General features: G+C 37.0%; 1 protein-coding gene across 2 annotated transcripts in view; it reads left to right on the top strand.

The window, feature by feature from the left end:
* Nucleotides 1-16,275, top strand: part of ZDHHC13 (zinc finger DHHC-type palmitoyltransferase 13) — a 49,375-nt gene that overhangs the window by 18,314 nt on the left and 14,786 nt on the right. For both annotated transcript variants that reach the window (XM_041730648.1, XM_041730650.1), the window contains exons 4-10: nt 1,102-1,179; nt 2,600-2,744; nt 4,184-4,248; nt 5,766-5,928; nt 6,367-6,492; nt 8,758-8,891; nt 12,130-12,230. In XM_041730648.1, the coding sequence (XP_041586582.1) occupies nt 1,102-1,179; nt 2,600-2,744; nt 4,184-4,248; nt 5,766-5,928; nt 6,367-6,492; nt 8,758-8,891; nt 12,130-12,230 (812 nt within the window). The remainder of the gene's footprint in view (nt 1-1,101; nt 1,180-2,599; nt 2,745-4,183; nt 4,249-5,765; nt 5,929-6,366; nt 6,493-8,757; nt 8,892-12,129; nt 12,231-16,275) is intronic.

The raw sequence follows: 16,275 nt of genomic DNA, 5'->3' as shown, positions 1-16,275 counted from the left end.
AATTATTATTTATTTATGATAGTCATACAGAGAGAGAGAGAGAGAGGCAGAGACATAGGCAGAGGGAGAAGCAGGCTCCATGCACCGGGAGCCTGACGTGGGATTCGATCCCGGGTCTCCAGGATCGCGCCCTGGGCCAAAGGCAGGCGCCAAACCGCTGCGCCACCCAGGGATCCCTAGGGGAATGATTTAACCATATTTTTAACTACATATGGAATATATTTTTAAGTACACATGAATTAGATTGTATAAAGTATTTCTCCTTCATAAAGCACTCCTGTCCTACCCAGGGTTTTTTTGGTTTGCTTATTTTATCCCTTGGCATGTAAAATATATGTGTGTGTGTGTGAATGTGTATATATTTTGTATCATATAATATTTAAAAAACTTGGAGTTTAAGAGAGTATGTACTAACATTTAAAATAATACTAATAAAAACACTCATACTCACAGGCAAACTCCTTTTCTGTGGAAATAAACTAGAATATTGTTTAGATAATGATATATGAAGCACGACTTTAAAATAACGAGACTAATTTCATATAAACCACAGAAGAAAATAAGTTTATTGGATGCAGTATATCACACCTGTGACCCTGAAATAGAAAGCCAAATATGCAAAATGTTTAACTTTCTGAAAGGGAAAGGATTTTGATTTAATTTTTTACTACTTACTTTAGAATTCAATCCCACTCAGTAACACTAATTCTGAACTGTTAAAAGTGACATAAATCTGCCTTTCTTCTTGCAAGTTAAGTAGATTATCTGTGTGATCCTAAATGTTTTGAATATAAACCATTTTAAGAGTGCTGGGTGATTAGAATATGTGAAGAATAGTTATCGTGCGTTTCGTATGTTGGTTGTAATGGAATGCTCCTGACAGCAAGAGTAATTACTGATATGCTGAGAATATTTCATCGGGGATCTGCTTGATGCTATGATGTGAATCTCAGACTTCTGTAAGTCTGAGTGCTTTTAGGGAGAGTTAATTATTATAATTTCTGTTTTCATGTATTTATTACTAAGAAAAATTAATGTTTTCTTTCTCAATATAAATTTTAAGTTTTAAATCTTATTTTCATTTATGTCTGCTTTTAATAGGTATTATATTTCAAAAGGTGCTGTAGTAGATCAGTTGGGTGGAGATTTAAATTCGACTCCTCTTCACTGGGCTATCAGGTAAAGATCTTTGAACATTGAAATTGCTATTCAGAATCAGAGTGACTTAGGTTCATTTTCTGAATCTTGTAGACTAGCATTTTCTTAAAGAATTTTTTTGTAATGATGCAAATGTTCTGTTTTCTGTTCTCCAACGTGGTGGCCAGTAGCCACATGTGAAATGTGGCTAATGCAACTAAGGAAATGAAATTTTAATTTTATTTAATTTTAACTAATTTGAATTTAAATAGCCACATGTGGCTAGTAACTACCATATTGGAAATTGCTGTTATAGACCATTTGAAAGACTTCTTTTTCCTTTTTTCCCCTTCATTTAAAAAATATATATATTTATACATCTGGTATAAACTATACATACATACATACATATACTGTATACATATGTAGTAAGGAGTTGGAGTTTCCAGAGACAGTGTTTTTTTTTTTTAAGTTAGGGTTCCATTATGATGTTAAAATTCAAATATGTGTATTACGCCTTCTTATAATCACAATAAGTCTTTTTTATATTTGATCACATGGATGAAGCAATAGTTCAATGAACTGTAAACTCAGTTCTTTTTTTTTTCTCACATTTTTGTTTAAATTCTAGTTAGCTAACATACAGTACAATATTGGTTTCAGGAGTAGAATTCAGTAATTCTTTACTTATATATAACACTCAGTGCACATTATAACAAGTGCCTTCCTTAATACCCATCTCAGTCAGTTCTTTTCTCTGGTATATATTGGCCATTTGAAGCTGAAGTTAATAACCTGTCTGTCTTGATACTTAACAGTTTCTTCATATGTCATTTTAACCCCAGTCTCTGGTTGGTGGGGTTGGCATGAACCCAAAACTAAAATGAATAATGGTTCATTTAAAAAAAAGGAGTGGAAACTTTTCCATAGCCAAGAATTTTGAAGAATCTAAGGTTAACTCATCCCTTTTAAGCTAGCAAGGTAAATGCTTTACATGGAAAATGAGCCATATTCAAGTGTAAAAGTGTGCAGTTCCTAAGAATAATAATACCGCGGTATACCTGTAGTCTGTGAATGTTGTACTTTAGTGTATCTGGCTCATGATTATTTCTTGTTTTTAAAATAGCAAGAGTGAAGTCTAAGAGGTTTTAAAGTTTTAATTTTGGGCATTAGTTATGTAAAATTATTATTTATACATGGTAGCAACATCGGGTTTATAGTAGATTGAGAGGTTATTAAGTGTATTACCAGCACTCAAGAAGGACTTTCCAGATAGCTCTAAGTTTGGAGCATCAAAGTGAAATATGTTGAGAGAATCTCCAGTGTTTTGAGAGTCTATTAGGAAATACTCTTTATATTGAACCAAAATCTCTCATGTCTTAAGGATATCAGTTTCTCCCTGAAGGTTTTCTTTTTCTGCATGCTACAAAAAACAGTATAATTTTTTATCCTCTATTTACAGACAAGGGCATTTGCCTATGGTCATATTATTACTACAGTATGGAGCAGACCCCACTCTCATTGATGGGGAAGGCTTCAGCAGCATCCACCTGGCAGTATTATTTCAACACATGCCCATCATAGCATATCTCATCTCAAAAGGACAGGTATGTTTTGAAACCTATCTTAGACTCCAGCTATTATGAATCAGAGATGGGAGGATGATGAGTAATAGTATGTCCTCATTTTTAACATAGAAGTTACAGATGCCAAAATATTCAAATATTAGCCTTAGTAAGTCTAGCTATTGAATGCTGCTGCTTTTCTAGCTTCATTGCTGCTGCTTTTCTAGCTTCTGTCCAAAAAGGACAGGTCATTTAGCACAGTAACATATAATAGATATTTTTGAAATTTGTAAGCCTGTAATAGTTTTCCTTATGATCCCAGTAATTTGCAGAGTTTTTAAAAAACATGACTTCAAAAGCCTGTATTTTTCTTCTGGTTGAATGTAGAAATGGTAGTCAGATCACTAAATTAACCCATCATTTGGTTTCATTATTTGAGTCCAAATGGGAGACCAATTTGAATGTGTGCTTCTTATTGTTCTCTAAAGTAATCCCATGAAAAATGACTTGCCTTAAGAGACATCCATTTATGGCACAGGTTAAATTATAGGGTGTTGGGGGTGGGAGTTTCACTGTCAGCTGTACTTGTCTGGGATGTGCTTTCTGGTAACAAAGTAGTTTATATATCAGCAGACTCTCCAGGCGTGGAAACATGTTTGCACAAATGCTCTCAGAATGATTGTGTTCTTTTTAAATAAGCACTTTCTCTCACTTAGCCAACTGAAGTAGAATAATTATAACCTCTTGGGTCTCATTTTGGGAAGACATTTGAGGAGGAGCCTTGTCTGCTTCTCTTTGGGGTCTTTTCCCAAGTTGTATTCCTCCAAGTCCAAAAGACTTCCTCAGTAACTGAAACTCTTTCTTTGACTTGGATGGAACCATTTTTGTGTGCCTCTAACCTGGGCCCATTTTGAAAAAGGAGTGTAGCCTTGTGGAGATACAGTTTCCTTTTTTCTCCCTATATTCTAGAAAATAGAAAAGAATTTTTCATTTTTCACTCTTTGAGGTATAAATCCAAAAATCCAGTGAGTTACCTCAGAAAAGATAGACATTTCACTGTCACTTGAAGTGTTTAAAGAGTGGGTGCCTTTGTGTAAGACAAGATAGTTTGAATTACTGTGTCATTTAAGGTGTAAACTGGATGATTCCTAGGGTCTCTGTAGTCTCTTATAGTTGATGGACATTATCAGTGTTTTTCCCTTTCCCTTAGCGCTCTTCCATTCACATCATACATTTTAAACCATATATTCAGATTTTCTCTTCAAGAATATTTTGTAGAAAAAAAAAGAATATTTTGTAGAAATCAATAGATTTTTACCCTGTGGATGTGAAGTAGGACATTCTTTTGTTCAAATGATATTTGAACCCTTCTTGTATACACAATGGTAATGTTGAATGTATTAGAGAGTTACTTCTATGGAGAGAAGAGAGAATTTTGATTATGTTTACAGTAAGCCTAGTTGACTCTTCTTTTTGAACAGAGTGTCAATATGACAGATTTAAATGGACAGACGCCTCTCATGTTATCAGCTCACAAAGTACTTGGGTAAGTCTGTTTAACTGAGTTGCCTCATTTTGATTCTTAGTTCTAATTTTTGCGTGCATAATTTTAAGTATCTTAGTCTATGTTGAAATACTACATTCTGAAGAAGAAAGGAAGATTTTCCACCCTGTGATTGATAGGGACTTTTAACGTAGTTGTGGTTAGAAAGGCACCACTGAAATAAATTTTCTCTTTCCTGATAACTTTGGGGAAAAGTTTGAAAGCTACTAATAAGAAAAAATTTTCCTTACAGAACAAGTAGAGACTCGTAGCATATACTTGTTAATGTGACTTATATTACTCAGTTTGCATTTTTTAAAAAATGGCTCCAAGTGTAACTGTTTTCATAATTTGAAATCTAGATGATAGAATCTTTTCAGAAAACAGTACATTTTGATGTTCTCTGACAATGTTGACTGCCCTGAAAATATTAACATATATTATTAATATTATAATATTAATATTATATTATAATATATTATATATAATTTATTTATATATTTATTATATAAATATATAAATTTATATATTTATTATATATAAATTATATAATATTATATAATATTATAATATTAACATAATATATTTATGAATATAGTCTCTTTATATGTTTATATCAAGTTTTTCTTTAAGTTTTTCTGTGTATTGTATAAACACACATGATTAATGACCAGCATATAGTCCCAATTTCTGGTATTCTTTCTTCTCAGATACCTTTATGGATTTGTTTCCAATGTTGTACTTAATTTCTGATTCTGCTTTTACTTAGGACCTCTCTGCTAGGAACTAAGTTAGTTGTGATGCCATTTCCTTTTTGTTTATGGAGTGCTGGGGCTGGGGGCTGAATTTGTTAAAAAGCATTTCATCTTTTTTGTTGACAACTCTGAAGTCAGATAATAGCGTTTAAAGATGTTGATAGAATAAGTAAAGTAGAATACTGCTTTATTAAAAGAGTCTTTGAATAGTCATGAAGGAAGGGAAGGTATTGACAGTAAAGTAAAAATAATTGAATTCTGCCTTCTAGTCAATAGGTTTCTAAGATAAATAAATACTTTAGGACATTATTTATACCTGCTTTATTTAATTGGTTAAAGGGAACATGGAAAGTCAGCTTTGGTTTATCTCCTCAAATATAATGTTCATTTAGTGTTTAATTAGGTAAATAACATAGCATTGCCCAAAGTTAAATTCATAATTTAAAAAATATATATTAACCGATAGAACAACAATGTGGAAGAAAAAGTTTGAAAAACAAAAGGCAGTTTTTCCACTCTATTGATGTTGAAATTATATTATCTGTGTAACAGCCTGTCAATTAATAGATGTCTTTTTTGGGGGTGCATCTCTCCTGTTACCCCTGGACTAGAACTCTGCACAAAGAAATTTCTCGGTTTTCAGGTTGCTTAACTGATTGGTCAATTTATACATTTACAATTTATACATTTATTCATTATTTTGCATTTACCCTTGAAATCATTCATCTCTCTAATACTCCAAGGTACTTTATTGTTTTGAGACAGGCCAGAACCAACTGGATTTCTTTTAAAGTTTAATCCTTCTCTCAATGTGGTTGATAAAACACACCAAAACACTCCACTCCACTGGGCAGTTGCAGCTGGAAATGTTAATGCAGTCGATAAACTTCTGGAAGCTGGTTCTAGACTGGATATCCGAAATGTTAAGGTATGACCAGGTATTTATCTCTCTTAGTTTATTATGTCTTCAGTTAGAAAATTAGAACATCAATATAAACATAAGCTATATATACATTTTCAATTACAATGAAAAATAACCATCCACAATAGCTGGCTGCTCTCAGGATGAATACATTGAGTCTACGATTCTGCTGATTTCTTTCTTTCTTTTTTTTTTTTTTTTAAGATTTTGTATTATTTATTCATGAGAGACGCAGAGAGAGGGGCAGAGATACAGGCAGAGGGAGAAGCAGGCTCCATGCAGGGAGCCCGATGTGGGACTCCATCCCAGGACTCTTGGGCTGAAGGCAGGCGCCAAACCACTGAGCCACCCAGGATCCCCCTGCTGATTTCTTATAAAATGTTTAGCACCCATACTCTATGGGAAATATAATTGAACTTTCTCTTTCTCTCTCCTTTTTTTAAGGGTGAAACACCTCTTGATATGGCTCTACAAAACAAAAATCGGCTCATTATTCACATGCTAAAAACAGAAGCCAAAATGAGAGCCAACGAAAAGTTCAGACTTTGGAGGTGGCTGCAGAAATGCGAGGTATTTTCATATGGGTCCTGTTCTGCGGGCTCTCTAAAAGAATTGTTTTATTCGTTTGTGTTTGTTTTTTAAGGCAAATAGGGGAGGAAGCCAGGGCAAAACCAGGAAGTTGGCGTAGTGCTGCATTACATCTGCTAACCACATCTTTCCTCGCACAACCCATAGCCCAGAGTCGGAAATTTGGCGCGTTCATTAGCAATTTACAATTGGTCCTCAGCTAGATGGCTCTAAAGCTACATGTTATCTTGTGAATCTCCTAACATACCTCCACACTTAATGAATGAATGAATTGAAAACGGTTGGTTTAGATTCTTAAAGAAGCAAAAGGGAAAACACATTGCTGCAAGGAAATTTGGTTTTCTTTGAGAACTTATTTTTATTGAAATTTTTTTCAAGAGGAAAATGGTAACATTCAACATGGAGGAGTTAGACTAAAAATAACAGTGTTGCAGACTTTCAGCATGTGATGGCTCTCCACAAAATGAAAACTGGAATTTCAAGAGATGTACCCCAAGTTTATTCTTTAACCTGACAGTTCTTCTGAGTGATGTTCTCTGAACTTAAAAGTGAATTAGTAGATAAAGGTAGGAAGTTCAGCTGTTCTCATGAAGGCCAAAAAAATCTAAGTCATACTAGTGAATATGATTTCAGGTTGTTAAAATGAGGTATTGAGTTGATTCTACTATTTATAATGTTTTCGTATATGACAGATGGCATCATCTTGTCTAATCACAATTAGTAATTATATCCTCAGCATGATTCTAGATTCACAGACACCAGATTTCTATGCAGAGGGTCATCACAAATATTGCACCTATTTTGCACGTATTGGCTGTTACTCCTCAATATTCTTTGCCAGCTCCTCTGCTTCTCCTCTACCCCTTATTGGTAGGGTGCCCCAGGATTTTGTTCTTGACCTTTTTTTTTTTTTTTTTAAGATTTTATTTATTCATGAGAGACAGAGAGAAAGGCAGAGACTCATACAGAGGGAGAAGCAGGCTCCTTATAGGGAGCCCGATGTGGAACTCGATTCCCCAGACCCAGGATCATACCCTGAGCCAAAGGCAGATGCTCAACTGCTGAGCCACCCGGGCGTCCCTCTTGACCTCTTTTTTAACCCTTGGTGATTTTATGTACTTCTATGTTTTTTTGTTTTTGTTTTTGTTTTTGTTTTTTTTAAGATTTTGTTAGAGAGAGAGAGAGAGCGCACAAGCAGGGGGAGGGGCAGAGAGTAAGGGAGAAGCAGACTCCCCGCTGAGCAGGCGGCCCAATGTGGGGCTCAATCCCAGGACCCCAGGATCATGACCTGAGCTGAAGGCAGACGTTTAACTGACCAAGTCACTCAGGCACCCCTAGACACTTCATTCTTACTTTGCCAGAATAAGCCTGAATTATTAGCATCCTGAGGATTTATTTCAGTATTGGCCTCTGGGTGATATTTGACAACTGAGAACTACTCCTTTTCTGGCTCCACTGGGACCTTTCTTTCTCTTGGTTCTCATCCTGCCTTTCTGGTTACACTGATCATTCTTTCTTAGTTACCCTTGATAATTTAGCTTTTTTCCCCTTAAATGTTTGTGTTGGCCAAGATTCTTCCCCTTTCTACATACATAGTCCTTGAGATGTTGTTCATTCATGGCTTTCCAGCCTATATACTGATGAATACAAAGTTTTCTGAGTGGTAGACCTGCTTTTCTGATTGCCTCTTGGGTATCTCCTAGGTACCCATAGGTATCTGAAATTTCACATGCCCTAAACTGTCATCTTTTCTGTAAACTTTTCTCTCTGACCTTCTTTAATAGGGGATGGCACCATCTGGTGTCCAGACTGGAACTCCTATACTCTCCTCATTGAGTCTTGAGTGCATTGATTTTTCTGTGGTTCTTTTGTTTTGCTTTATACTTTCTGACCTATAGTTACTGTTTGAAAGAAAGTATTTTTAAAAACGTCAGCTCTCATTAGCACTTTTCTAAAAGACCACCACTTCTTAGAGGGGAAGAAAGCAAAACCAGAAACAACAACAACAAAAAGACCCCGAAACATGTTTAAGCAATATTTTTTAAAATCTAAAGCTTTAAAAATATTGTTTCCAAGATTGTGATTTCTCAGACTTCAAATTTATTGATCATTAATTTCAAAGAAAAACTGTATTCTGTTGTGTTAATTGTTAGAAATTTAGGAAATAGTTCTTTTGTTGTACTAATCATTGTTAGAGACATAGGATGTAAAATCCATAAGGTTCTAAAATTCTCAATCTCTTAATAGCTCTTCCTGCTGCTGATGCTTTCTGTGATTACCATGTGGGCTGTTGGATACATACTGGACTTCAATTCAGATTCTTGGCTTTTAAAAGGATGTCTTCTATTAACATTGTTTTTTCTGACATCTTTGCTTCCAAGGTGTGTATATTAGTCTTTGCAAGGCTAGTTACTGCATCTCCATTTGATTGCCTATTTCTGCTGTTGACTAGCTGGAATCATAGATTTTTTATTGAGCTATGAATGTTACTTACCACATAGAAACCTCTTCAGGGGTAGTGGGAGGGAAAAGCTTTGGTAGCATACGATTTAGCTAAAAGCAAATTGGTCAACCCAGTAATTTGAATTGATAATTGGTGGAAAATAAAGTTTCTAGCTCACTGTCTGAGTTGTTGATTTTGTAAATAATGAGAAGATTTTTGTAACTGTTTTGTGTCTTAAGGCATTTTTGCCCATTTTTCAGAAATTTTATTTTTTCCTTAATCTAATTTCATTTTAGGCTCATTATATTTGCTCCTAATGCTTTTTAGTTGAAACAATCTAATTAAATTATAGGAAATTATAAAATAGTGGCTGAGGTACAGTTTTATTTTTAGGAAAATATTACACATGATTATATATAGTCATGGTTGAGAGTCAGGTTGGTGGGTTCTAGTCAGGTTTTACCACATGGCAATCTGACCTTGAACAGATTGCTTTAGCTCTCTGGGCCTCACTTTGTTTATCTGTAAAATGATGATAATAATTGTGACAGTGTCTGCTTCATGGCTAATACATATACAATGTTCAGAATCACGGACAACACACAGTTCTCAATAAGCATGTTATACCACAATCTCTTCTCGCTTCCCTTTTTCAGTAAAATGGCATCCAGTTCCCTGTGTGAGTTATGAGTATCATCTTTGGGTTACTATCATCCTCGATTCTTTCCTTCCCACATCCAGCTCATCATCAAATCCTTCCTGCTTTTTGTCTAATCCACTCTCTCCATCTACATGGCCAGTGCCCTAGACCAGGATTCCTAACTGCTCTCCTGACTTCAGCTCTTCAGCTTTTCTCTCTTCATAGTTCCGCCCTGCTTAGCAATTAGTATGGTCTTTTAAAGAGGCAAATAAATCAGTTTCTGTCTTTTCTCCCTACTTAAAGCCCTCCTGTGCTTTTTCTGTGTCTTCAAAATAAAATCCAAACTCCTTGCCTGTGAGGTATTATGTGATTCGATCTCCTCTCTGATTTCATCTCTTTCCTCTCTTCCCTTCTCTGCTCTCCTACCTTCTGTTTCTAGAACACATCGAGCTCATTCCCCACACCCCCAGGGCCTTGGCTCTTGCTTCTGTCTTTGTCAGAAGTGTTCCAATACCATATCGTTGTATAGCAGGAGACATAACCAATCAGTCCTCGGGTCCAGTGTCACCTCCTTAGACGGTCCCTGACCCACTCTCTGTGTCACCTATTCGTTTTTCCTCATAGCATTTAATTACCATTTCCTGGAGTGTTAGGGCCCATACAAGCAGGAAACTTGTTTCTCCTGTTCATTATTTTCATTTACTGAATGAAAAAAAAAATGTAATGATGATGATCCATAGGAAAGGATCTATAAGGAAATATAGTATCACTCTCTTCAGGGTGTGATGTTGAGTATTCCTATGCCCACCCCCCCCCCCCCCCCCGCCATTTTTTTGCTTGCCAGCATTTTCTGGAATAAGGAAACATGACTGCTTAAGCTGCTTGAGTCATAAGAAAAAACAAAGTATTAGAGGAGTCTTACCTCTTGGTCATTCAAGAGCAGGACGGTTGGAAATGAATTAGAATATACATGTAAAGTAAAAACTTATATTTTTGAAAAATAGCAAAATGCCTAAAATTGTCTGCTATTCAGAAAACTTGTAACTTAGAGATTTTTACTCATTTTCCACTAATTTGATTGACTCTATCGCCAAAGAAATTTTAAGCCAAATCACCAGGAATTTCAATCATCACTTTGGGGTTTTGGCTTTTGCTTTTGTGTTTTCAGAGGGAAAGCAAGGGCTGGCAATATCTACCCACCTAGGATAGGAGCATTTGAGATTTTGTTTATTTTAGTAGGAACCCACATTATAAAAAAGTTACATGAAACTTTTGTTTTTGCTGACAGTGAGTTGCGGGCTTCGTTTGCTAGGCTTGGCATGTGGACACAATTCAAATGGGAGACATGCGTATGGCAGCTTTATCCATACTGCTTTTATTTCTCTCATAACTTTCTGTAGAAACTCAGTTTCATGGAGCGAGGCAGCTGCAAACTTCCACTGTTATTTAGGCTCCAGAGGCAGTTGCTTATTGATCCAGGCTGTTGTCTGATGCCTGTTAGAAGTAGACAGGTCCTGGTAGCAGACACTTACAAATTAGGTAGTTCACTGCAAACTACTTAATTAGGCCAAACACATTGGTGCTGCAAAATCTCAAAACAAGTCATGCTGTGGAGGTTACATGGGCTCCATTTGGCCTGCTCTGGCAGCATTTTATATGCCTGAAGTTTGGGATCTTTAGTTTTTCTGAAATATTTTATCATATGCATAATTATAAAAGCTTATCAGTGAGTTGATAGCTTTTTAAAAAATCCTTTTCCTACCTCTCATCAACCATTGTTTTTTTCCTGGCATAAATTTTAAAATAGATCCAGGTAAACTCTATTCATGCACAGATTTTACTATATTGATTATTTAACATGAAAGAGGTTTTTTTTTTTTTTTCCTTTTTGAAACTATAGTATTAACATTTGAGTAAATTGTATATGGACTTCCATGTTGCTTGTTACCCAAGCAAGAGGGTTAGAGTTCTGACGACTTTGCCACTTTTAGGCCTTATATATCTTTTTATATCACGTGTCAGCTTCTCAGGCTGATTGTGGGATGAAACTACTTAAGGTTGTGTACATCTGTTTTGTTTTAGAACTATGCTGCTAGTCCCTGGAAGGAAGTTTGTTAGACGTGGAGGTCAATCTCCCATATATTTAAAATTTTGCATTTTAGAATATTTGAAACCTGATATGCCAAAAAGAGAAATACAAATGTGATACATCTCAATAGAAATAAAGATTCATTGCAAATAGAAAGTTATGGAGAATGAAATAATGTAGAAGTTAGTTATAAGAACTAGAACATGAATCTCTGAGTGCTTTACTTTTCTCATGAGTCAAATGGGGCAAGGCGGTGGCGAACTCTTGATTATACCACTTGGAAAGAGGCACATAGGAAGCACTCAGTACTGAAAACCATTGTTGTTACTTGGGGGTGGGGTGGGAGTGTTATTATTACTGTTATTATTTAAGGGGGTTTAGAACTAAAGTTAATATGGACCATACTTGTTTTCACTAAAACCATATGTTTATCCTTTTTTCTTCTAGGTTCTTGGTCGGGTATAAGAGCCTTATATACTTACCAACAGTCTTCCTGCTGAGTTCCATTTTTTGGATATTTGTGACTTGGTTCATCTTATTCTTTCCTCATATCCTTCAAGCTGAAATTTAAACACGTATTTCATTTTGCCTTTAAATAGTAGTAATGCCAGTATTAGAAATTTAGATATTAGGAGAGATCCAGGGAATACAACTCATATTTGTATTCATTTTAATTATTCTGGTTGCCGATGTTTAGTGTTGAAAATCTTTTCAATTCTGAAAATAATCTCAGAGCACACCATGGAAGTGGTAATGTCTAGTATTACTCACAGGAAAGAAACAGTAGCATGAATTATTGTTTACGTGGATCCATAAAAATTTGTTGTATTGCCTTGAGATACTCTCTTCAAGGTCAGATGGTTCTTTTAACTTGGTTGGCAGTTACAGTTGATTAATAAATCTTCTGGGTACCAAGGTGGCCTGTATGGGAGGTATATTGGGGGGAAATATGCCCTCCTCAGCAGTGGTCAGTGCAGTGCTGCCGTCCACAGCAGTGAGTCTCAGTCCACAGTAAAAAAAACATTTACACTGCCACCCAAAACATGTGAAACAGAAGACAGTACTCCTGATGTGTGCTTTATTCTGAAATTGTGTTACTCTATCCTATTCTCTTTTCCTTTTTAAAAAATGCTAGTCACAGCCCACTTAATTCTTATATGGCTTACTAATGGATGGCAGCCCATGGTTTTAAACAAAAAAACTCCTCTAAGAAATAGGTTTATCACTTGAGGAGCCGGGCTTAGGCCAAGACCAGTGTAAGGGTGTGTTGCACTCTTCGGGTTGACCAAACCTCGTCACCAGAAGTGGGGATAGGGGATACTTCTTGGTTTTATAGCTATTTATAGCTCCCATTAGGAGGGAGGCCTTTTTATCTTCCTACCTCTTTTCAGGTTCCTTTCTGGAGATTCTAGAAAGCCATTATAACCTTATTTTCTTTACAGGGTAGAGGGAATGTGATGGAGAGAAACGGACCTGCAAACATTCCTTTAACTTCTGTGTTGTGTCTCTTTTTGGTAATGGCAATTTTGAAAAGAAAGAGTAGTGTTTGTAGGAGAGATGCATACACTTAAGCAGAAATATTTTTTTCGTGGGAATCAGTGTAAAGTGAGAGGGGCATATGAATTCTCAGAGTGCATACATTTCGTTATAGCATGTTTATACTTCAATGATGCTTTTTGTTTCTGAGCATTATTTTTAATATTTTCAGTTTCCTGTAGTGTAAATGAATGGTGCAGCATATCATGGAGTTCATTTGACTTCTTTCACAGATGTTATTATGTATAGCCTTTGTCTTATGATTACTGATTTGGGAGCAGCTTTTTAAGCACTAGTCTTACAACCACTACTTAATGAAGGCTTGGATGATATGTGATATAAAAATACTTTATAACTAACCACGACTGTATAAAACAACAGCACAATATACAACACAAACCACTCGGAGAAATCTCAAGGCTGGTAAATTCTAGGAAAACTGACATGATTCTAAGGGATGGCTCATATTTTTGTTTACTAATCCACATGGCAGTGGAGTAAACACAGTTTTAAAATTGTTCCTTGATGAACTTTTAAATTTTGAGAAATTCACATTATTTCGCTTTTTGCACAAAAAGTGAGATACTTTTTATATTGCATTATTTCAACGTTGCAGAAGCAGTATCAATAGGATTGTAGCTCCACTGTAGTCTGAGAGCCTCAGCTACAGAACTTAGTGTTCAAGTGAGTTTCATCGCAGGCAGGTCACCCATTTGTGAAGATGCCATTACATCAGAAGATTTGATTTCCAAAGCTAGACAGATTCTTACGATGTCAGAGTGGACAAGATGGGGTATTTTACTTGCAGGTACAGCAGAAAACCCTTTGATCTGGGCACCCATATGAACCTGCTACTGGCAAGCGCACGTCAGTCAGTAGGTGGCACACTTTGCCTTCAGATCAGTGTTTTTAGAGCCTGAATGTTAAATGCTGTTAGAACGGCCCTGGGATGTGCCACCCTGTAAAGACCCATCCTGAGTATTTAGACTAATCTTGTCTCAGGTTGCCAATCCTGGATCGTGTGGGAGCTTCCCCTCTCACAGTCTGTTAAGAGATGAGTGTCTGGGGCACTGTGGAAAGACTACCATCTTCGAAATCAGACAGAATGAGTTTGAGTTTGGCTCTTTTTCTTACTCGTCAGGTACCATTGGCTACGTTATTTAATTTCACTGAGTCTCAGTTTTGCTATTAAAAAAAAAAACCAAAACTGAGGGATAACCAACCATACAAGTTCACAGGATGGCTGCAAGGATTATTATGTTATGATGTCTGTAAAATGCTGACCCCATTGCCTAAGTGGCATTTTATAAATAATAGCTATTTCATTGTTATGGATAAAATCTGTGTGGAAGGCCGCATGTTGAAATTAATTTTAAGGGAAGCTCTAGATTGGTTCCTCAGAAGATCACTTCTTTTTGGTGCCTTTTATATGTTAGGCAATTAATATATTTGGCTTTTATGAAGCGGGATCAAATAGAAAAGGTATGACCTTCCTGATGTGTCTGGAGGGAAGATTAAAACTCAGAAATGGTGAAGCACAGAAATTATGTCTGTGGTTCTGGCCTGCTGCAGAGGGAGTAACACAGTTTCAGATCAAGTTCAAGAGTAAGCTCTTTGGCCAAAAGCCTCAGGGAGGGAGTGACACAGCTGCCAAGGAAGCCACTGTACTCCCCACAAGGGATACAAGGATTTGAATGTCCATGTGAGGGACAGCAGCAGTCACACTGTCTCTGGCACTGGTCAGGACCACCCTGAGGTATGCTTGCTGTGTTTTGAATTCTATTCTTTTGAGAGAGGCATTGACCAAACAGGAGCATAAGGGAACTGTGCTGTATAAGGAACAAAGTTGCTGCTTATCCTGGAGGTGTACTGGAGCACTGCCTTCCAATGTCAAGGGTTTGGAAGTCTATCATTTGGAAGTCAGTGTACTGTATGGAATGGACCTTCAATAAAACTATTGAACAGATGAGAAATAGGATTCTGTAAGGTAGATCTAAGGACAGCTGTAGTGTAGATTTTCAGTGTAGAGCCAAAACCACCTAGAGGATGAAAAACAGTCCAGGTTACAGAAAGGCAAACTTCAGCTCCATATTGAGAGACTTTAACTGCAGAGGGTCACAGTTAACTGGGGAGGCTGAGGTGTGTATAAGGTCCAAGTACCACAGAACAGGCATTTTTAGATTCAGGGAAGGGAAAGAATTCTCTATAGGGAATCAGGAAAGATCTTTGGGGCACCTGGGTAGCTCAGTTAACCATCTGCCTTTGGCTCAGGTCATGAGGTCCTGGGATCAAGCCCCACATCAGGCTCCCTGCTCAGTGGGGAGTCTGCTTCTCCCTCTCCCCCTTCCTTTGTCCTTCACCTTCAACTCATGCTCGCTCTCTCTCTCTCGCTCTCTCTCTCACTCTCAGATGAGAAAAGACGGAAAGAAAGAAAGAAAAAGAGGAAAGAAAAGAGACTTCAAGGGGAAGGAGAATATAAGTTAGGTCTTGGGCAGCCCGGGTGGCTCAGCGGTTTAGCGCCGTCTTCAGCCCAGGGTGTGATCCTGGAGTCCCTGGATGGAGTCCTATGTCGGGCTCCCTACATGGAGCCTGCTTCTCCCTCTGCCTGTGTCTCTGCCTCTCTCTTTCTCTTTGTGTCTCATGAATAAGTAAATTTAAAAAAATATTTATTCATTCATGACACACACAGAGAGAGGCACAGTCCCGACATGGGACTCGATCCCAGGTCTCCGGGATCAGGCCCTGGGCTGAAGACAGGTGCTAAACCGCTAAGCCACCCAGGCTTCCCAAGTTAGGTCTTAAAGGCAGTTAGGGCTTGGACATCCTCAAAGTGTAGATGGGGGCAATGGGGAACATTTGAGTTACCACACTAAGCAAGGGCATGGAAACAAGGAATGTTTGACTTTTATGTGAGGGGATAGAATGCATTCATTTTACTCAGAGAGAGAAGCTCCAGGGAACCTCCTGGGATTTCTTTGGAAAGTTATTCAGAACAGAAGCCCACAGTTCAGTCGTTCAGTATGTGGAATCATGATTCAACTGAATATATTTTTGAGG

The sequence above is a fragment of the Vulpes lagopus genome, chromosome 15 (assembly GCF_018345385.1).
Source record: "Vulpes lagopus strain Blue_001 chromosome 15, ASM1834538v1, whole genome shotgun sequence".
NCBI classification, from domain to species: Eukaryota; Metazoa; Chordata; class Mammalia; order Carnivora; family Canidae; genus Vulpes; species Vulpes lagopus.
Note: the sequence above shows the minus strand (reverse complement) of the source record. Positions and strands in the feature narration are given on the sequence as shown.